This window comes from Camelus dromedarius, chromosome 12, assembly GCF_036321535.1.
Source record: "Camelus dromedarius isolate mCamDro1 chromosome 12, mCamDro1.pat, whole genome shotgun sequence".
NCBI lineage: Eukaryota > Metazoa > Chordata > Mammalia > Artiodactyla > Camelidae > Camelus > Camelus dromedarius.
In genome coordinates this window covers 48,438,012-48,460,326 of record NC_087447.1, presented here as the reverse complement: position 1 = coordinate 48,460,326, position 22,315 = coordinate 48,438,012, and the positions used below count along the sequence as shown (strand labels likewise).

Here is a 22,315-nt window from a genome sequence, read left to right as displayed (position 1 = left end):
ATTAATATATCACAGTTTTTTAGTGTTTTGATAATATGCCAGTATGATTTGATTTCTTTGTAATCCTATGTATTTTACACTGTGCATTTTTAAAAGTCAGTATTAAAAGATGAGGCCCATAGACCTCATCAGACAACCAAAGAACCCCTGCCATACTTTTATTCGACCTTGTAATCTCTCCTGAAATTTTCCCTTTGCTGTCACCCTTCTCTTTTGCCTGTCTTAATTCCTCCTCCTCTCTCAAGAGTCAGCTCAACCATCACCATTTACCAGAGTTTCCCTGACAAAAAGGTCCCCTCCTTTTTGCTCTTCTAGCACTTTTGCCCTCTTTATTATAGCATATATCACATGTCCTAAAATTGTTTGTATGCTTTACTTCTCCATTAAGTAGGTGCTGTTTAAGAGCAAAGACTTTATCTGATTCATTCATTCATTCATTTATTCATTCAGCAACAAAACTTATGTAGTATTTGCTATGTGCGGAACTGTCCGTGGTGCTGGGAATAAAGCAGTGAACAAGCAGACAAAAATAGTGCCCTTGTGGTGCTTACCTTCTTGTAGGAATGTATTCAACCCTGTATTCCCGGCCAGTAAATTATGTGTGTGTGTGACCTTGAGCAAATTATTCTGTCTTGAATTTCTCATTTGTCAGTGGCTATGATTAATAGTTCTGAGTTGTGCGATGGCTGTGAGAGTCAGAAAACCATAAGGTCTCAATATATGTCTTTTGGTTTGGCCTCCCTACTTGGCTCCTGTCAATTCGGTGTTGCTTCAGTTTTTGCTTTGTACCCTTATTACTTTGGAACAGAAACAAAACTCATACTCCATAGTATCTGTTGTTTGTCTTTCATTCCTATTTCTCCCCATACACACTACCAACAGACATTACTTTCAGGATTGTAAGCTTCCACAAAGACCCAGAGGTTCTTATCCTTCTCACAACCTTTGTGTATCAGAGACCTTAAAACATTCTATCTCAGGACAAAGTTTTCATGTACAATCTTGCTTTGCTGTGTTAGAGATTCTGAGATCCTGTATGAGTCACAAAATTGGGAAATAGTTTTTGCTTTTTACTGCCCTACCAAAGCAGTCCATTTGTGACAAGTCTGATATGTAAAAACTGGATTTTTTAAAAAGAGAAAAATCAGTAGATGAATGAGTTTAAGGAAAGCACAAAAAAAAACTTTTATTTTTGCAAGAGTTATTTTGGTGTTTTGTTTTTGCATTGAAAATGAAATTTAAGGTGCAAAAATAATTTATGTTCCATTTTAGGGGTGCCCCCCATATTGCAAAAAGCAAAATATACTTGTAACTTTTCAGTTAGACAGTGAGTTACATTTTTTAAATATGGCTTCACAAGGTAATTGACAGTAATTTATTGAGCATCTCCTTGTGCCAAATTCTATTCTCATTTTTGTACATTAATTATCTCATTTAATCCTTAACCACAACTGGGGTTATAGTAAGAGCAGATTACAGTACATACCCACTTTCCAAATGAGAAAACTGAAGCTCAGAAAGGTAAAATGAGTTGAATTACATGGTTAATAAGCTCTACAGAACTGAAATTTGAATCCAGCTAGGTTTGGACCTGAAGCCCATGCTCTTTCCTTTATACCATGCTGCTTCTCAGATATGAGATACAGCTGTGTTTACCAGTTAGTCCTGCCTACACTCTGTGTTTGCTGGGGTGGTTATGTGCTACATGCCCAGTCCTGTGCTTACAGTGTGAGAATAGTGGTTCAATTTAGCAAGTAGTAAATCTGTGTCAGGCCAGTGCCAGGTATAGAGCAAATAACACATAGTTTCTGTCCTCCAAGAGCTGATAACCGAGTTAAGGGGATTGGTAACTACACAGTTCATGATATATGAAGCAGAATGTTCTGAGGGCCAGAAGGGTAATACAGTATCTAGTTTTAAGACAATTTAAGAACAGAGAAATCAGACATGTGTAAGAAATCAGAACTTTTTAGAATGAAGGTGATTTCAGAAAGGTGGGAATGGAATTCCAGGTGGATGTTTCAACTTGGACAAAGGTATTGAAGTGAAAAAGTGTATGCTCTAGGCTTGTTTGGAGGGAGCACGGGGGACGGTAATTGATCTCTTTGGCTGGAATTCATGGCCATTGCAAGGGAGCTACAGGAAATCATGAAAAGATAAATTTAAAAATTGCTGAGCTGCAGGAAGGGCTCAGCTAAGACTAATTGACCTGATTTTAGGGTGGCTGTGGATGACACAATGGTGACTTTTCCCAGCACTGCTTGGCTTCCTTTCCCTTCCTATCATAACAAACTATAAGCGTTCCCTGGGCCTTTGCTCATGCACCTTTTTTAGCCTGGATTCCTTTCTCCCTTCCCCAATTACCAGACTCTACCGGGCATCCTGCTCTTCCCTCATTGACCCTGTTCCAGCCATGCTGGCCTCTTTGCTTTCTCTTGAATATATAGGCAGATTCCTGCTTGGGGCCTTTGAATCTAATGATCCCTCTGCCTGGAATGCTCTTCACTTCTGGCATGTCTTTACTGAAATCGCTGTCTCAACAAGACCTCCCTTGATCACCCACTTGAAATTTCATCCTCTCCCCAACAATACCTATCCCACTTTCCTGCTTTATTTTTTATCATAGCCTTTAATAGTATATTTTGTTTATTTTCTTTCTAGAAAAATTTAAGACCTACAGAGACAGAAATTTTTTTGTTTTGTTTTATTTACTGCTGAATCCCCAACACCTAGAACTATGTCTGACACATAAGCAGTAAATATTTGTTAAATGTGGAAGCTGATGAATCTGAGGCCTTCCTCAAATGCTTTCTTTTCCTTCTAATATGTTCTCTGATTTTCTACTTTGCCTCCCATGCAGGAAACTTGCTTACGTGGAATTTAACAGAGGATAAGTTGCAGAAATTAGTGGATTCATTCAACAGATATTTAATAAGTTTCCTCTGTATCCACTGCAGGGTATAGGATCATGTCCTCTTACACAGAAAGTTTCTGTCACCTTTTCTCTATTCTCACTACCACCTTGCTTGTTCAGCCTTCAGAAACTTGGACTAATGAGATAGCCTTCTCAATGGTTGCTGCTCTCATATTCTCCTTCAGTATCTTTTTCATTCTACCACTGAGGTTATATGTCTGGTCAACAAACATGACCTCATCTCTCCACTTAAAATACTTTGTTGACTTCATATTACCTGCAGTCTCTGCTGTAGCTCACAGAGTGTCCCCCATCAGTCTTTCCAGCCTCGTCTCTCACCATTTCTTACATTCAACAGTTTGCTTTTTGTCAGTGCCTCGTTCTCTCACATTACCTTTGATCATACTCTTTCCTCCACCTAGAATTTCTTTTTCCCCTCTTCTTCAGCAAACTTGCTCCTCATCCTTCAAGAGTAGACTTAAGTGATACCAATACTTTTAAGTCTACTGACCACCCTACTGGCAGAAAACTTTCCTCTGTGTTCCCAAAACTTCCCCGTCTGCTGCCCCCACCCCCACACAATTACTAATTACTAATTACTCTGTACTGAAAATGTTTCTTAACACTAGGCTGTTTGTTCTTTGGGATCAGGGACTGTGTGTTATTTCTGTATCTCAGCACCTTGATCTTTATGATGGCAGCTCAGCAAACATAATGTCCTCTTGTTTGTGAATATGATGCTTAACACCTCTCATATTTCTGGCATGAGTTACAAATCTGTAAATCATTTGTTATTTGGCCTCTTTTTATTTAGCCAGCACAGATCAAGCATCAGGGTGGACACTTTCAGAAGTATCTTGTCTCTTGAGTCCCACCCGTGCAGTGATAAGCCCGTATAGTCCTTCCCCCCACAGATATTTATGCTTCAGTCAGACACTGTGGTGTGTGCAGACCTGTCCACCATCTCTCCAATCATGTAATAGAAGGAATTCTGGAATGGAAGTCAGAAGACTGGGTTTTGGTCTTAGCTAAGCCATTAACTTGCTTCATGTCTTTGGGCAAACTCATTTCTCTTTTCTTCAACTGTAAAATGTAATGATCACACAAGATCATATCTGAGATTCACTTCAGCTCTCATCTTCTAAGAATATGGAGCTGAGGGCAGCATATCCCATACTCTGAGTCAGCTATAAATTACCAAGCTTTTGTGAAAATGATGTAGATGCTTCCTTAATATCTGCATTGGCTTTCCTCCTGCCTTTGTGTTCCCAGCTTGTCTGCCTGTCGCATGCTTTGAAAGCTTCTTTCTTGAGGAAGGAAAGGAGTGGTTCCTTAGTGCAAAGTTGCATACAGAGGATTCACAAATAGCCCAGAATTATGTGCTCATCTTAGGCAGTATGGTCCCCACTGTGGTCCTGATTCTGAAATACGAGTTTCTTAGGAAAAGCTCTCAGGAACTCTTAAGAATCAGCCTTAGTACTTACAAGATTTGTGTGCTTAAACTGATCATGACATACTAGACTATCTCTAGCCCTGTCTTACAAATGAAGCAATTAAGGAATAGAGAGGTAGAGTGATTTGAAGTAATCTAAGTTATACTCAGTGAAAATCAAAACCATGTTCAGTGTCATCAGCCTTTAGAGACTCTCTTTAAACTACCCAGGCAGGGTTAGAGGGTCCTTCTGGGTTCCCACAGCCCCCTGTGCCTTTGGTATAGTCTTTATCTTACTATAATTATATAATTGTGTCTGCCTCCAGATCAAGAATCAAATCTCTCTCATCTGTGCATGTATGACAGGCGTCAGTTAATGTTAGCTTAACAGAACTAAACGAAGTTTTTATTAACGTACAAATTTGGGCATTGCTTGAGAGAAAGTTTCCATCCATTTGCTCCAGACCAAAGAGAAAGCTCTTCTCCTAACCAGATAGAATTAATTAGAATTATTGCGATGGAATAACCCTGAAATAAGAGTTAGGAAACCTGGCTGGATCTTCTAAATGCTAGTTTTCCAGATATGTGACTAGCAAGCCACTTTATCTCTCTGTTCCTTGATTGCCTTATTTCTAAAATAGAGACACCCATCTTCTGTGATTATCAGGGATGTTACCAGCACAAGTTTAGTGTGTAAGAAAACAGTTCGTAAGCTACAAAGTGTTAAAAATAAGGGGTTGTCATTTTAATCTCATTTGAAACACTTGAAACATTCTTGATGCATAAAACTACCACCTTTTGATACTGTGTAAAACATAGGAAATTCAGTGAAAACTCTTAAAACGGTAAAGATGGTTCATCTCAAGTCCTCTTAACTGCTCTCAGTGTGTGTCCAAACCCTTGTGGGAGGTATAGTGGTTTGCATTGCGGCTGCCTCCAAAAGTGTTTCAGAACTTGACCTTTTCCAGAAATGTAAACAGGCGCAGTTGAATTTCCACCAACAAAGGGAGAGCCAGAGAAACCTGATAGACCTGCTCTCCCAAGATGATTTCATTATCACCTGCCTGTTTGGATGAAAAGGGTATTTCTGTTCAAGACTGAGTAAGGTGGGGGTGGTGGGGGTGGGGGATAGCTTAGTGGAAGAGCATATGCCTAGCAAGCACGAGGTCCTGGGTTCATACCTCCATTAAAAATAAGTAAATAAATAAAAACCCAATTACCTCCCCCCAATAAAATAATAAATTTAAATTTTGTTTTTAAAAAGGGACTGAATAAGAAACAGTTTTTTCCCAAAAGTAAAAGTAGTACTTTTAGTTCAAGGGCTTTAGCAAATAGTAGCCTCAAAAATAGCAAACCTTAAAAGAAGGGATTGGGGTACGAGAGAGGTCTGAGCACTACTGGTATATATCTAGACTCATAGAATTTTATTGCGGGAAGAGATTTGAGAGTACATGTGTCTGATTAAGAAACTTGATGCCCAGAGAGCCAGAATGAAGTACCCAATATGTCACAGTAAAGCAAAGGCAGAGCACAGCAGAACCGATGGCTTCTGTCTCTCAGAGCTACGATTGGTCTTCTCTGCTGATCTCTCGCAGAGCTTTCCTGAGCAGAAGCTGCTGTCCTCTGCTGGTGCACACTGCGTGCAGACAAGACAGCTTTTCTCTCTTCTCCAACCCTGGCAACTGTCTGTAAACAAAGGACAGTGGGGAGTCTGCAAATCTTTAATAAGGGCCGTGAGTCTACTCTCTGCATTCAGGGAGCTCGCAGTTTAGTGATGGAAACACAGACACACATTATCGTAGAGTACTGTGGGAACTGCCAGCATAGGGGCAAGTTATCTCTCCTTACTGTGAGGATTGATGACCTTTTATTGGAAGAAATCAGTTGAGAAACTTGAGACCTACTAAGGAAAATGGGAGAGATTGAGAGCTGAGACTGAGAAAGAGAGAGAAAGATGAAAGCTGTGTCAGGGAGAGTCCAGTTATAGGAAACAGCCCATTCCAGACATTTTAAACAGAGCATTGTTTAATATAGACTATTAAGGTAGTTCAAGTTACTGGAAGGAATGGGCTCTAGGCTAAGCTCTCAGAGAGAACCAGTAGGTCTTTGAAGTTCGGGATACAGTGCCAACACTGCCGTCCAGTGATAGGAAACTCTCATCATCACTATTACCATAGGGCCTCTGGGCACCCAGGGACCAAACCCTGGAACAGAAGGCTTATTGTCATCCTTGCTGGAGCTGAAGCAGAAGGAAAAGGAACATGTCCTCTGCCTCACATCTGCCTTCCAAAGCTGTTGTAATGGGATCTAATTGATAGAGGCCAGTTTGTATTCACACCAAAGAGTCTGGGAAGTGTAGTTGTGACCCTTTCAATCTCTACAATAAAGGAATACAATAGAATGCAAGTAAGCGGAGGTGGATGCTGAACAAGTCAGTCCACGTAAATACTGTTCAGTTTCATGATAAAACTTTTAAGAAGATAGCTCACTAGATAAAGGTACTATTAGTGCTGTTCTGTACATTTTATACTCAAAATGATGGGTGCTATATATTCTTTGCTTAGTACCATTTTATTGGAGTCATTTTTTCCTGCTATTTCAAGAATATGCTTATAAACTGGTTTTGCCATGTTGTAGCCAATGGTTTTTGGTTTTATTTTGTTTCCCAGGTAGTTCTTCTCTGTATCTTAGTGCTTTTCTGATTCTAAGGCTTTTCTGACTCCTGGATAAGGCTTTCTCTTGGTCCTGCTTTGTTGGTGGCTCTTGCTTGCACCTCAGCCCCCTCCTGCCTCGCAGCCACCACAAGCTCTCACTTCCAAGGCCAGCATTCCTCTTCCTTCTCTTCGCTTCTCTTTCCCAAGGCCTTCTGGCAAAAGCTTCACTCCCTTTTTTCTGTTCGTCACCCATTTTCTTTCTTTATTATCCTCAGTAGGAAGAACTAAAAAGTAATGCCATCTGGTCTGGTTGTTAGAAGTCATGAGATAAACATGACGTGTACATTTTTTATCAAAATTTGGGGGGAGTGGGGATCATTTTTAGTTTAAACAAATAAGGCTATATTGTGGAAGATAATATAAAATCCTTCTGAATTTTTAGATAAAATACAAACCTGCTAATTGATGTCATGTTCTTGTTGCTCTTTCAAGGCAACAGGAACTCCCACACTCCAGATTTTAGTATTTACTTTTCTCTGGGTTGTTATTACTTTGGTGGAAAAGTTTGAAAAGAATTGGTCTGCTCTAATGGAAATTGTTTTGATTGAGGAAGATATAGCAAAGCAAAATTACAGGTACTTCTGTTTCCCTAAAAGAATATTGAAGTTGGAGGAGAGATCTAACTGGGGATATAAAGTTTGCTGATTCTACCCAGAGAGTCAAGAGAGGCTTCTCAGAGTAGAAGATACTAAAGTCTGTCTTTCAAAGGCTGCTTATTAAATGTTACACTTCTTGTGAAAGTGTTCGTGAGTATGAATTTGTTTATTGGATTGCTTTCTGTCCACAGGGACAACCTGAAGTCTTTGAAAGAGTAGTTACTGAAAAGAGTGCTCAGAGAAGGAGCAGGGTGAAGCTCAAAGATTAACTTCATGTCCAAAGTGAAGTGACACGATGGATTTGGGGAAACCTTGAGCTAGACAGGTAGAAAGAAGACAAATCAGTTAGAATCCACATAGAGAATTTATTCCTCTGAATCACATAAATAATGTTTAAGACATACTTATTTTCTCCTATTGTTTTCTCTTTCCTTCAGGTGTAATCCTGAGGGTCACAGCATTGCAGAGCTGAGGGGTCTTAGGGAATACACAATCTCCATTATAGAGAGTCTGCACTATTCAGCACTGTCCAAAAGAACTTCGTAATATTCTGGAAATGGTCTATATTTTTTATTATCCAGTGTGGTAGCCACTAGACACATGTGACTGTTGAGTGCTTGAAATATACCTAGTGCAGCTAAGAAATGGAATTTTTAATCTTAATTTAATTTTCACTAATTTAAAATAAAATAGCCACATGTGACTAGTGGCTACCTGGTTGGACAGTTCAGTTAGACTATCTAGTATTATCATTTGTCTTCATTTTACATTGTTTTAAGAGAGAATGAATGACTGAACCTCCCACTTCGGAAACCCAGTCTTGTAAAAATTAACACCAGCACCGTACTCAGTGTTTTACATTCATTAACTCTAGTGGAGGCAATATAGGTACTGGCCGAGAGCTTGCACAGTAGAGTCAGAATGGTTGAATTTGACTCTCAGTTTACCATTTAATAAATGTATAACCTCTTAGTAAATATTTGGTCTCTCTGTACCCCAGTTTTTTTATCTGTATAATGGGAACAATAATAATATCTTCCTCGTAGGTGTGTTGTAAGGATTAAATGAGTTAATACATGTATAGTACTTAGAATAGTGCCTGGTACACAGCAAGTGATATGTAAGTGTTACCTGCTACCTACTATGATTATTTATTTTTAACCTTTACAACATCTGAGGAGGTTTAAGTACCATACACCCTATTTGAGAAAGCGGTAGCCTACATAGGCCTTGCCCAAGGTCACACACAATGTGTATGGCAGAGCTGATCTTTGATCATCTGACTTGTAAGTCCAGGCCTCTTTGCAGGTTTGTCCTTTGCTTCTCAATCCAGTATTTTCCATCACCCCATAAAGTGCAGGGAGATGGGAGAAGTTACTTCTTGCTGGGTAATATTTATGAACTGAGCCTTAAAAAGGGCAGTTTTAGTAGCAGAAACATTTCAAATCCAGGGAATAGCTTGAGCAAAGATCCAAAGGTGGAAGAAAGCAATGAATGGCTCTTCTTGTACCTGTATAATGAGAATCTTTCAGCACATTTTTTTTTGTACCCTAAATACAGTCACTCCACTCTTTTCTATTTCAGGGAGCCCCTTGACAGAGCGGAAGGTATCAGTACCCAGTTGTTGTGTATCCTTTGCAACAGCTGATGAGCCATCTCCTGTCTACACCCAAGTGGTTGAAAACACTGATTCCCCCATCTGGAATTTTCAACAGCAATCAAGGTTTGTATTTTATGATGTTTTGTGAGCCTTCCAGAATCTGCTTTTTGTTCCATGAGACAGACTTGGAGTGAGGAGTGTAACAGACTCAACAATATTGAACAAACTTGGAAAATGCTTTCTTTATCAAATAATTATTTAAGCCTAGCACTTACGAATTCACAGCCAGTGGTGGTTTAAAGGTTTCATTGTGGCGTTTTTTAATTCTGCTCAGTACAACTCAAAAATTATTCAATGAAAACCTCTTATATGCTCTGCTCTGTTCTGGGTAGTGGAAATTAAAGATGATTAAGACAGTTTCTGCTATTGAGTTTATGGCCTACCTCATAAATATACAGATTAAAAAAATTAGAATGTGACAGGTACCATAAAGAAGACAAAGGAGCTCAAAAAAGATTATTTGGGTCAATTTGGAATTTCATGGAAGCCTTCTTAAATCAGACACCTCAGCCAAGTGTGTAAGAATGTATACAAGTGGTCTAGGTGAAGAAGGCAGAAATAATCTGTGGATTATACAGCCTTGGAAAGGATTTCTGGTGCAATGGAAAGAGCCTGGACTTTGGAACGAGAGAGACTTGGCCTCCAACCCCATCTCTACCATTTACTAGCTGTGTGAACAAGTTATGTAACAATGCTGAGCCTAAGATTCCTCATCTATAAAGTGGAGACAATTTTTTCATGGTTATTGTGAGGTACAAATTAGATAACATTTAGGAAAACTACACCATGGTACATGGTAGGTACACAACAAATGACAGATCTCCATTGGAGGGCTCAAGAAAGGGGAACTGGAGTCTTGGCAATCATGTGTTATGACGACTCAGAGGGCACAGAGGCCCCCTGCTGTGGGCCTTTTCTTCTGTTGCCCTTTTCATCATCATCAGAAGTGTGAGTTCTATTACTAGTCATTGTTATTATTATCTTTACACTGCATCACCTTTTGTAAAGTTCAATTCTTGTCCACCCACACCAGCCACATCACATGGTGTCTGATCTGCTGTTTTCTCACAGTGTTTATGTACCTAATTGAGTCTCAGCACTTGCTCACATGTTCAGTGTTTCGAAATTTGAGAGGTTAACCTAAGTCAGGAGCTGCAGTGACAGCTCAGTAGTATCCATGGTGAGCTACTGGCAGTATAGAAATTCTGGCCATATTGACCAGTACTTTATTTAAAATATCAAATCTCAAAAGGTAGGCAACCAGAGGGATGAGCTTCTAAGTGAGGATGATTTGTTCATTCAGAACCTATCTTTAGAAATTTATTAAAGCAACATTAACAGTCCCCTTATTGCATCCCCTTGCTCTACAGTTGGGAAGACTGTGGCCCAGGGAGGTTACATAGTCTGTTGGTAGCAGAGGCATGATTAGAAGAAAAATGAATTATGCTGCTGTTTATAATTTCTTTATCACAAAATTCTTTCATTTGATCCTCCTAGAAAACATGTAGGTAAATAATAAAATGCCATATAACAGATAAGAAAACCAGGGCTCAAAGAGACTGAGTGCTCTGGTCACTCAGATGATAATAAGAGAGCTGGAATTCAGAGGTAGATATTTTGACCCCCAGCTGGAATTCAGCTCTCTGACACAGTATTTGTTTCATGTTAGCACAATGCCTCTCACTGGTCTTGAAATCGGCTCTCTTCAGTTCCCCAGTGGAGTCTGGGGAAGGAAATTAAGTCTCTTGATTTTTTCTCGTTCTCCATCTTGCTCACCTGGAGCAGTGGTACCTGGTTGGAAATTTCCAAATCGTTTTAATGTTAAACTATATAATTCACTTCATATAAAATGTAACAGTGAATTCCACATCGACTTCTATATCTGTTAAGTTGGGTACTTTCCACACTTTATTTTGGTGCTTCACCTCTGCACAGTGTGGCATTAGAGTCAGGCAAACCAGGGTTCAAATCCCAGCTCTGCCACTTACTGACTCTCATGTGACCTTGAGCAAATCACTTCACATCTCTGGGCCCAGCTTCGTCATCTGTAAAACAAGGGTAATAATGCACAAAAACCTATGACATGCATAAGAAACTCTTGGCACCATGGCTGGCCCAAGGTAGGTGCTCAATAAAGGTTCTTTTTCCTCTTTTCACCACCACGTGGCATAAGAAGAATCCTTACCTGTTCCAATAAAACAAAACTGTTCATTACATGTTAAGCTCCCTTTCCACACCATCTCCCTTATCTAGAGAAACAGTTTGAATGTGGCAGATACTGTTGGGGTTGGGGACGGGGAGTATTGCATCAGGGGAGCCTGTTTTCAAGTCTTGGCAAGTCACTTCACCTCTCTGAACTTCCATCCCCTCCTTTTAACTGGGAAGATGAAATATATTCCAGAAGATGCATGAAATGAAAGGGTTAGGAAAGTACTTTGCAAACTACAAGATATTCTTCAAATCTAAGTTTCATGCTACAGAAGCTTCCTACACAGTTAATCTATGGTGGTTGTTTTTCTTACTAGGCTATCAAAAGAGCTTCTCTTGGACCCGCAACAAACTCTGGTCTTCAAAGTTTGGCATAAAGGAGGTATGAACTGTGTCTAACCTGGTTGTAAAAATAAGCTCACATTATATTGACAATTTGGCAATCCTTTTCTTTTTTTAATCGAGTAAAATCATGTTCTGATGGTGCTGGGAACACATGTATATGTTAGAGGGAATTCCACAGAATGCCTCAGCATTCTCCTATGGAGTTTAAATCCTTAGAAACCATATCATTTTGACTACCTGCGTAGTGCAGAAATCCAAGTACATTTGAGTCTTTCAAATCATACCTCAATAATCACAATGTACAGCTACGATATACAAGTGATTTCTTCCCCCTTTTTATGATGTTATGCCTTCTGTTGACTCTGGCGTATTAACCAAGACCCTAGCATGTTCAGGCAGTACACAAGACCAGAGTCTGACAGCTTGTCCTTCCCTGTTTTAAGACCCACTATGGAGGTGCTGACATCATGGTCCTTGAATCTAGTTTTACTCAGCTATCATTTATTAGAAGGTTTAATACAACAGCATTAAGGACACAGTCTGTAAAACCACACTCTTTGGATTCAAATACCAATTCTGCCCCTTACAGGGTAGGGTGACCTTCAGTGAGTAACTTAACTTCTCTGTGCTTCAGTTCCCTTATCTATAACGTAGGGATAATAACAGTACCTACCTCATAGGGCTTGGGGGAAATTAAATGAGTGCTTGCTAACTTAGTAAACACCATCTCAGTTTTTGTTGTTTTTACGAGTGACTGGCAATATGCTGAAACCTTTACAAATATCTCTAATCCTGCAAGGTAAAAATATGACTAGTTCAATTTTATAGATGTAGAAACTGAGGCCCAAGGAAGTTTAGTGGCTTGACAAAGGTCATGTGCCTGTTAATTGATGGAGCTGGGATTCAAACCCAGTTCTGACTGGCTGTACAGCCTTTGCCGTTTGTACTTCACCATGCTGGGAAGATTGGATCACTCAGAAAAATGAGGTAGTTAGGGCATTCGACTATCTCACAAATCTTATGCTTAGAAAATTCAGTCTCACTAAATCCCTCCTGTAAATCTGGCCCCTTTAAGATTCCTTCTGGATCTTGGTTTCCAAACCTTCAGTTGTTTTGAGTTATCTACAGCATCACAGTGTTTGCTTGCCATTGGTAAGTTTCAGGGCTAGCCCCAAAGCCTCAGAAAGATCTGAGGATAGTCAGAGGGTAAAGGAAGTCGACTTACCTGACTCTCTTCTTGTGCTCCTGTTTGGGAGTGATGCTGTGGATCTGGTTTTGATGACTCGTCCCATGCTGCTGCCGGGCATTCACAACCCTGCCAAACCTCATCAATGGGGCAGGAGCTGATTGTCAATCAGTTTTCTCTGATGAAACATAAGGAATTCCTGGTTTATTTAGCTGGGTTGCACACTCCTCTCTTGTTTTCTATTGCTGTCTTCTCTCTAAAGTACTCTAGAGATTGTCAAGCAGACCAGGCTTTGCCTCAATTCAACACTTACTTTAGCAGGAAAAAATAATTGGAAAATTTGTATTCAAATCTTGGCTCTGCTGTTTACAAACTGTGTGACCTGAGATAAAGGGCTTTACTTCTTTGAGCCTTTTTTTTCCCCTTATCTTTAAAGTTAGGACAATAGTACCAGCCCTATAGTGTTTTTGTAAGGATTAGAGATAATTATATATAGTATTTGGCACATAATTGGTATTCAATAAATAGAGCTATTTATTTTTATTATTATGCCTACTATGTGTCAGGTACAATGCTAGGGCTGTTGGGTATAGGGATGAATAAAATACATTCCCTACCTTCCAGGACCCCTAGAGAGTCCTATAAGACCCAGTTGTAAATGGAGATAGAACTCAGCCAGGTCTCTCTCTCAGTGTATGTAGATGCCTCTCTCCCCTTAATTCAATGCTTTGCACACAGACTCAGGGAACCTATTATAAAAGTTACTCCAGTCTCAGTGGCAGGTCATGCCAAGCCACACTGCCCAGCTCTTCTCTTTCCCCCGCAGATGAGGAGAGGGTGATTGGCTTTGCCTCGGTGGACCTTTCTCCGCTTCTTTCTGGCTTCCAGTTTGTCTGTGGCTGGTACAACATCACAGACTTCAGTGGAGAGTGCCAGGGGCAGATAAAAGTTGCTATCTCCCCTTTGGAGAGTTTGATACACTTCAGAGAAGAAAGGCAAGCAAGACGTGTGGTGGAGACCCCAGGATCACTGGTATGTATCCTGATTCACATCCTTAACCAACAAGGATTCTACTGAGCAAAACCAGTGAGAAAATAATTTACATGTATTTGGGCCTTTCCAGCTTACAGAACACCTTTGTGTCTCATAATGACCTCATGACTTTTTGGGGTGATAAACATGTTCTGGAATTACATAGTGATGATGGATACACAATTCTGAATATACTGAAAACCACTGAATTGAACACTTTCAAAGGGTGGATTTTATAATACATGAATTAAATCTCAGTTTTTAAATAAAATTAGTTGCAGTGTGGAATCTGAAACCATACTGGATGACCTTTTCTTAAAAAACTCTGTTACATTAAAATCATTGGTCTGTTTAAAAAAGAGAATGGGAAGAGGAGAATTTATGATGGTAAGTATAGACAACTCTTCAGGGAGTTTAACTGTAAAGGAAGGGAGAATTTTCCAGACTGTCCCAGGTAGGGGCGATCTGTCAAGGCAAAGACTGTTTACTCATCTCTCTATCACACATGCCTGGCCCAGGGTCTGGCAGAGGGTGGTGTTAATAAATATTGAATAAATGAATGAGTGAATGATTGAATACATGAGAAAATGACAGAGTTAAATAGTTCCTATATAGAAAGGTCTTTTTTTTTTAATGGAGGCACGAGGAATTGAACCCAGAACCTCGTGCGTGCTAAGTTTTACCACTGAGATACTGCCCTCCCCTCCTACAAAGGTCTTTTCTTCACATCAACCTGGTAATCATGAGGCAAGAAATATCATAGCCAGATTATTCACATGTAAAGTAAATGTAAGATACCCAGCCAGGAGTTCACAGAACTAGCTGGAGGAAACAAGAGCATAAATATAAATACAGCAACTTTTCAAAAACAATCTGATAATATAGTCTGTAAAACAGAGTAATAAAAGTACCTACCTCATAAGATTATTGTGAAGTTTAAATGAACAAATGCATGTAAGTTGCTTAGTAAGTGTTCCATACATAGAAAATACTCAATAAATTATATTTATACACATTTGATAAATTTTACACACTTATTTACTCTGCTGTGTTCCAAAGGATTTGTGGCTACAAGTGTACCATTTTTCTCATTGCTTCTACAGATCCCAGTATACAGCACCTTTTCCTTCCCTGCCTCCGATATGTATGCTGCATTCCCCAGCTGCATTGCAAGACAGACTCCAGAACAGTTTGCTCATATCTCATCAAAGGAGCTTGATTTCTCCTCTCCTGGGAGGTGAGTGATTTCTTTATGATAGGAGGAAATGGAGTCAGAGTGTGTAAACTGGCTTGTCGTTTCTCTTTCCTTTATTAAAGGAAGAAACAAGAGACGGGGATAGACTGCTGACCTTCTTTCATAACCCCTGGGAACTCCAAGAGCCTGTGAAAAGAAAGTTTTTATAAGATAGGAACTAGAACTTTTACTGGTATCAGAAAGATAGCTTCAGTGCAAGGGACTCTTCCTCAGAGGCCTTTTACCTTTTTCCCTAAAGTCAGTCATCAGCTGTGTGAGAAACATACCATGATCTTTTTCCCCTTCCAAACCTGTGTGCTAGGTTATTTTGTAAAAAGCAGCTGCCCATCCTTTTCACCAAGCCAACTATGAATATGCATTTGGATATCAGGGCTGGAGCATACTCCATCCCGTCAAAGGGCAGGATCTAAGATTGCTTCTTTCCACCCCTCCCTTCCAGGCCTTAGTGCCATTTGGCATCCCCCACCTCCACCAGTCTTCCCCATGTCTTTCTCTCCACTTCGAGGATAAGGCAAGTGATCTTGTAGCACCACTCCTACAGCAGCAGTTACTAAATAGACCCTTTATTCCAAGACACTCTTATACTGCTTAGCCACTCAAAGACCCATTTCAGTGCTGTGTAGCTTTCTACCTGTTCACCACATGAAGGGAGCCTCTACCCTCTGCATAAACTGAGCCCATGTGTCGATCAAATCCTAGATCCCAAGTTTAGATCAATTCTGTTATCTGTTTTATAGGTGTTACGTTGATCATAGCCAGTCAAAGGAATCTCACAATAATTACGCTGAGAGAGAGGTTAGACAAACAACACATTGTATGATTCCATTTATATAAAATTCTAGAAAATGCACACTAATCTGTAGTGACAGAAGGCAAATCAGTGGTTGCCTAGGGACAAGGCAGGATGAATGGAGTGGGAGAGAGGACAGGTGGAAAGTTTTAGGGGTGATGGATGTGTTCATTATCTTGATGTGGTAGTGGTTTCTTTAGAGATACATATAGGTCAAAACGCATCATACTGTATCCTTTAAATATGTAAAGTTTATTATATACCGGTTATACCTTAATAAAGCAGTGGTTCTCAAACATTTCCACTTCAAAACCACTTTATACACTTAGAAATTATTGGTGACCTCAAAGTTTTGTTTCTGTAGGTTATATCTATCAATTTTTTCTGTATTAGATATTTAAACTGAGAAACTTTTGAAACATAGTATATGAAATCAATTGTGTTTTTTATACATCAGCAATGAATAATCCAAAATGAAATTGAAAAAAACAATTCCATTTACAATAGCATCAAAAAGAATAAAATACTTAAGAATAAATTTAATAGAAAAGTACAAAACTTACTCTCTGAAAACTACAAAACAATATTGAAAGAACTTAAAGAAGTTCTAAATAAATGGAAAGCTATCCTGTGTTCATGGATTAGAAGACAATACTGTTAAGACAGCAATATTCCCCAAATTGGTCTACAGATTCAGCATACTCCCTATATCACAGTCCCTGCTAGATTCCTTATGGAAATGGGCACGCTAGTCCTAAAATTCATATACAAATTTAAGGGACACAGAACAGGCAAAACAATCTTGAAAAAGAAGGAAAAGTTTCCCAATTTTAAAACTTACTACAAAGCTACTATAAACAATTCAGTGTGGTACTGGTATAAGGATATGTAGATCAATAGAATGGAATTGACAGTCTAGAAATAAACCAATGTGCTAAGATGTCAAAGGTACCAAGGTTTAATGAGGAAAGAATAGTTTTTCAACAAATGGTGCTGGAACAACTGGATATACACATGCAAAAGACTGAAATCGGACCCCTCCCTCAGTCCTTACACAAAAACTTACTCCAAATGGATCATATATCTATACATAATAGCTAAAACTATAAAACCTCTTAGGATAAAACATAGGAGTAAATCTTTGTAACTTTGGATTAGGCAGTGATTCCTTAGATATGACACCAAAAGTAGAAGCAACAAAAGAAAAAATAAATTGTGTTCATCAAAATTTAAAACTTTCATGCTACAAATGATACTAAGAAAGTGAAAAGACAACCCATAGAATGTAAGAAAATATTTGCAAATCATAGATCTGATAAGAAACTTGTATCCAGAATATATAAAGAATTCTTACAACTAAATATTAAAGCAAATACTCAATTAAAAATTGGCAAATGATCTGAATAGATACATCTCTAAAGATGATACACAAATGGCCAATAAGCAGGTGAAAAGTTGTTTGACATCATCAGCCATCAGGGAAATGTAAATAAAAACCATAAAGATATACCACTTCACATCCACTAGAATGTTTTAAAATTGATGGTGGTTTAATAAAAATACATACAAAAAAATTGATTGTGATGATAGTTGCATAACTCTGAATATACTAAAATTCATTCAATTGTACACTTTAAAAGGATGAATTGTATAGTATGTGAATTATATTTCAATGAAGCTGTTACTTAAAAAGAAGATGATTATTCCTGGGATCAAGTTCTCAAATGCCATGCTAAGGAATTTGAAATTTGTTCTATAGATCAAAAAAGAGAAGTCAAAACTAGAAAGGAATGGGGGTAATCAAATAGGTTAGTACACGTTGAATGCTTCGAACAGTGCTTGGCACGTAATAAGGGCTCCATAAATGTTGTTGCTATTGTTATTTCAGATCTGTGTTTTTAAAAAAAAATTGCTGAGACAATAATGTGGAAATTTTATTAAAGGGGAATATGTAAGATTAAAGGCAAAATTAATTAGGAGATAACTGTAATCCAGGCAATTGAGTTGATGAAGCCAGAACTGTGGTAGTGGGGATGGATTTGCAGTATCATTTCAGGAGGGTGACTCGTGTATTGTCACACATTTATTGTTTTCTCATTGGTTGGGAATGTATTTCCTCCCGTTTATTCCTGACAGAAGCGGTACCACAAGAAGCCAGGCATCACGCCATGAAGAGCATGTACAGAACATCCGCCGATTTCATGAATCCCTGCAGCAGGGAGAGGCAGTCTTGCCAAGTGATGACAAACTGGCCACATCACCCCTGTCCTCCCATACTTCCATTCTGACTTCTCTCAGGTGAGGCTCTCTGCTAAGAGGAGACACGGGGAACCATAGGGGGCTCAGTGAATGGGCAAAGGCAACCTGCAGTCCTGCTTTCTGTCAGCTCTCACCACTCAGGGAGGTTTAGCAGGGGCTTTGGTGTATGTTAAGTGTCCAAGTGGACCTGGAGCTTCACGAGATTCCCCACAAATGAATCTCTCTCTGCTTGGGGCCTTCTGTTCCTTCAGGGGGCTCTATTACTAGTCTGCCTATAAATATAGAAACTTTAGATTAGTCACCAAACTTAATAACCACCTTTACACCTACATAGCCTCAGATCTACTCTACAATTTACAAAGCCTCATCCTGCTCACTGTCTTAATCCTCACAACCACTGGATTCTTTCAGATCAGCATCTGTCCTGTTAATGCTCCCCTGTCCCTTTCTTAGTTTAGTCAGCATCTGAGAGAATTAAAAAGGCCATCATAGATCATCTGGATCAGCTCCAGGTTTATAGTAAGAAGTATGGTGCAGTGGAAAGGACTTGGTTCCAGAGTCAGATAGACTTGATTTCCAATCTTGGCTCTACCATTCCCAGTGGAGGAGACAGTCATGTTGCCATTATGATTATAACAATGTTTGATAAGCATTCCAGGTTTCCTAGCCAAGGATAGATGGAGGAATGAGTAACATTCCAGGTTGGTCATGGAAGGATACAAAGAAGTCACATTTGAACTGGTCTTTGAAGGAACAGGTCAACAAATATGAAGGGCATTCTGTGCAGAAAAAATGTACTAAGGCCCAGGGGCATGAAACAACAAATACAGCTTGGGGGAACACCCGCAGTGCAGGTACAATAAAGTTGAGCAATAAGATGTAAGTAGAGAGCAGGTTCTGTGAGGGTCAGATCCTGAAGGGCTTTGAATGTCAGGCTAGGAGTGGACTTTTTAGAACACTGATTCTCAAATGGAAAGTGATAGGTTAGGGAGGAAGAGAGTGTGTAAAGTTTGAGGGAAAAAAAATATTTAAGGGATTTTGTATTTGGAAAAAACTAACCAATTATTTGGTTTCAAGCAAGCTCAGAATGAACTACTGACGAAATCTTTTTTGGTAGGACATAGGTTAGAAAGGATTGAAGCAGTATGCTACAGACTGGGAAACTGCCCAAACTTATATTACAAGGAAGTAATATGTTCAGATTCTCATTTTAGTAAGATGCTGGAGCCTGGAGGCTAAGTAAAACCATTGACAGTTTGGCTGCATTTTATTGAATCACTCACATAACATACTTTTGAACCCAGAGGAGAGAGAAAAAGAAACTCTCCTCGGCCCTGGAGCAGTTTCTTTCCCCCTCAGCACTGTGGACATTTGGGCTGAGTATTTTGCCCCAATATGGGGCCTGTCCTGTGCACTGTGGGATATTTAGCAGCATCCCTGGCCCCTATCCACTAGATACCGGTGGCACCTCTCCCCTAATTGTGACAACCAAAAATGTCTCTCTACATTGCCAAATGTTCCCTTGGGGCCAAAACCACCAGGCTAAAAATCACTGCTCTTGGAGCAGTGATTCTCAAAATTGAGTGTGTGTCAGAATCACATGGAGGGCTTGTTAAAACAGCGATTGCTGAGACCCACTCACCCATGCAGTTCCTGATTCAGTAGATCTAGGCAGGGGCTGAGAATCTGCATTTCTAACAACTTCTCAGGTGATGCTGATGATAGTAGTCCTAGAACCAGGTTTTGAGAACCACTGCCATAGACAAATTCTCTACAAAATAGAGATGAAATAAGATAATGTAAATTTTGCATTATTTCCTAGGTTCACAGAGCCCTAAAACGGGATTCCTTTGAGTCACAGCAATCCTATGAGGCCTGCAGGGCACATATTCCCAAACCTTTTTCACAGATGAGAAAATTGCAGCTTAGTGTTAGTAGGTTCTACACCCAGAACCTCTGACAATGCCATTTGGGCTTGCATATTTTCTGGAGCTTCACCAGGTTTACATTGGTTTGGCTACAGGTATTCATGTGGCATACACCCAGCCAGCCAGATACAGACATCCAAGTCAGTCCGCTGTGATTTGATAGAATTGTAGATCTAGTGACAGAATAAGGATCAGCTTTCTTCTCTCATTTAATTTAGATTTGACTCAAAGACACTCTGACTGTTCCTAACAGAAGGATAGAAGGACTTTCAGTTTATTTCACAGGTATTGAGTGTGTGTTGTGCCCATTGTACCAGGCACATTGAGGGTGCTAGAGAAATAGAGACGTTTGAGATACTATCTTCTATTATCAGATGCTCATGGCCTAGTTAGGGAAATTAAACTAACACATAACAAAACTAAGGGAAAATTTAAGACAGAAGGTTAGATGCCTAGAGTGAAGGAATTTGAGGGGGAGGGTGTAGCCGAGTGGTACGGTACCTGCTTAGCATGCAAGAGGGCCTGGGTTCAATCCCCAGTACCTCCATTTAAAAAATAATGATAAATATGTGGGAAAATGTTCAAACTCTCTGTATTTTCTGCCCAATTCTTCTGTGAACCTGAAACTGCTCTAAAAAAATTGTCTATTAATTAAAATAATAAAATAAAATAAAAATAAACCTAATTACCTCCCCCCAAAAAAACAACAAAAAGATACCTTAAAAAAAAAAAAGGAGAACTATGAACTATACCTTAAAAAATGAATGGAATAGGGACAGAGCAAGGAGCAGCTTGAACTCTGGTTCTGGCATGCAGAGGTTTGAGGCAGAAATGAATCCAGCTAGGACGGAGACCATCTTTTATAATGAAAGAAGTATAAGACTTAGAATCCCAAGTTCTGAGTAGCTGCATACTACTACTAACCCCAGACAGATCACTTACATTCTCCGATCCTCACATTCCTTATCTGTAAAACAATTACTGATGTCATGCAGTTGGATGAGAATTAAACAAGAAAATGTATTTGAAAGCATAAAACATAAAATCCTGTGCAAGTGAAGGGAGTAGTGGTTGTTGTGATTTCTCATTGGAGTAGTAAGAATGAATGTGGCCCTATTAAAGGGTTTTGGAAAAAAGATAAAATTTTAAGTCATTTTTTAATGTCTATTTATCCATTCTCCATTCATTTATTTTGTGCCAAGCAACTGTGCTGGGTGCAGAAGATACAAAGGAATCAGCACAGAGTTCATACCACATCAGGGGAAATAGATGTGAAACAAACAAGTGATATGATTGAAGAGTACAGGAAGAACTGTGGAGCAGAGGAGGGACCCTTAAACCAACTTAGAGAGGCAGGGAAGACTTGCTAGAAGAGGTCACTTGCTTGAAGGCTCAGAAATGGTTATGAGGTAGCAAAGGTCAGAGCTAGCCCAGATTAAGGGGAAATGAGGACTGGAGTGATGATAAGAATGGTTCCCTACAAGGAAGCAGAATATTTGCTGGATAGAAGAGGAATCCTGTTAGCCAGACAGACAGAGGAGAACATTGTCCCCAGGAGTGGGATTATATTCAGAGAGGTGAAGGATGAATTGGTGGATTGGAGACGGGGGTCCTAGTTTTAATGGACCAAGTGAGAGATATTAAAGATCTAGCTCAAGTGATAGAATGTCAAGGGAATGTAAAAGATGCTTATAATCCCTTTTTTCTTTTGGCAGGAAGAATCTGAGTGAGCTAGATCAGATCCAGCGGTACTTCAGCCAGAAGCTCACCAAACCCTTACTTCCCCTCAGTCCTCAGACTCATACCGCCATCTTGCAGTGCCAGGAGAGCCAGAGGGACCATCTTCAGCCAGGAGCCAGCAGCCTAGACCCTGAGAAACAAAGCATCCTGGAGAAATCCAATGACCTCGTGTTGCAAGTCAGCTCCTTAATCACGGGTATGGCTCAGGGCCCCTCTTGTTGAGGAGTTACGGTCACTGGGTGCTTAGTCGAAGAAC

At 39.6% G+C, this 22,315-nt stretch overlaps 1 protein-coding gene across 4 annotated transcripts in view; it reads left to right on the top strand.

Annotated features, from left to right (window-relative positions):
• Positions 1–22,315, top strand: part of C2CD3 (C2 domain containing 3 centriole elongation regulator) — a 107,723-nt gene that overhangs the window by 66,991 nt on the left and 18,417 nt on the right. For all 4 annotated transcript variants that reach the window (XR_004139305.2, XM_031460315.2, XM_031460316.2 and 1 more), the window contains 6 exons: positions 9,241–9,379; positions 11,842–11,906; positions 13,882–14,087; positions 15,191–15,324; positions 18,269–18,430; positions 22,035–22,255. Coding sequence is in view for 3 of the 4 variants with exons in the window: in XM_031460315.2 (XP_031316175.1) it covers positions 9,241–9,379; positions 11,842–11,906; positions 13,882–14,087; positions 15,191–15,324; positions 18,269–18,430; positions 22,035–22,255 (927 nt within the window). In the remaining variant the exon portion in view is untranslated. The remainder of the gene's footprint in view (positions 1–9,240; positions 9,380–11,841; positions 11,907–13,881; positions 14,088–15,190; positions 15,325–18,268; positions 18,431–22,034; positions 22,256–22,315) is intronic.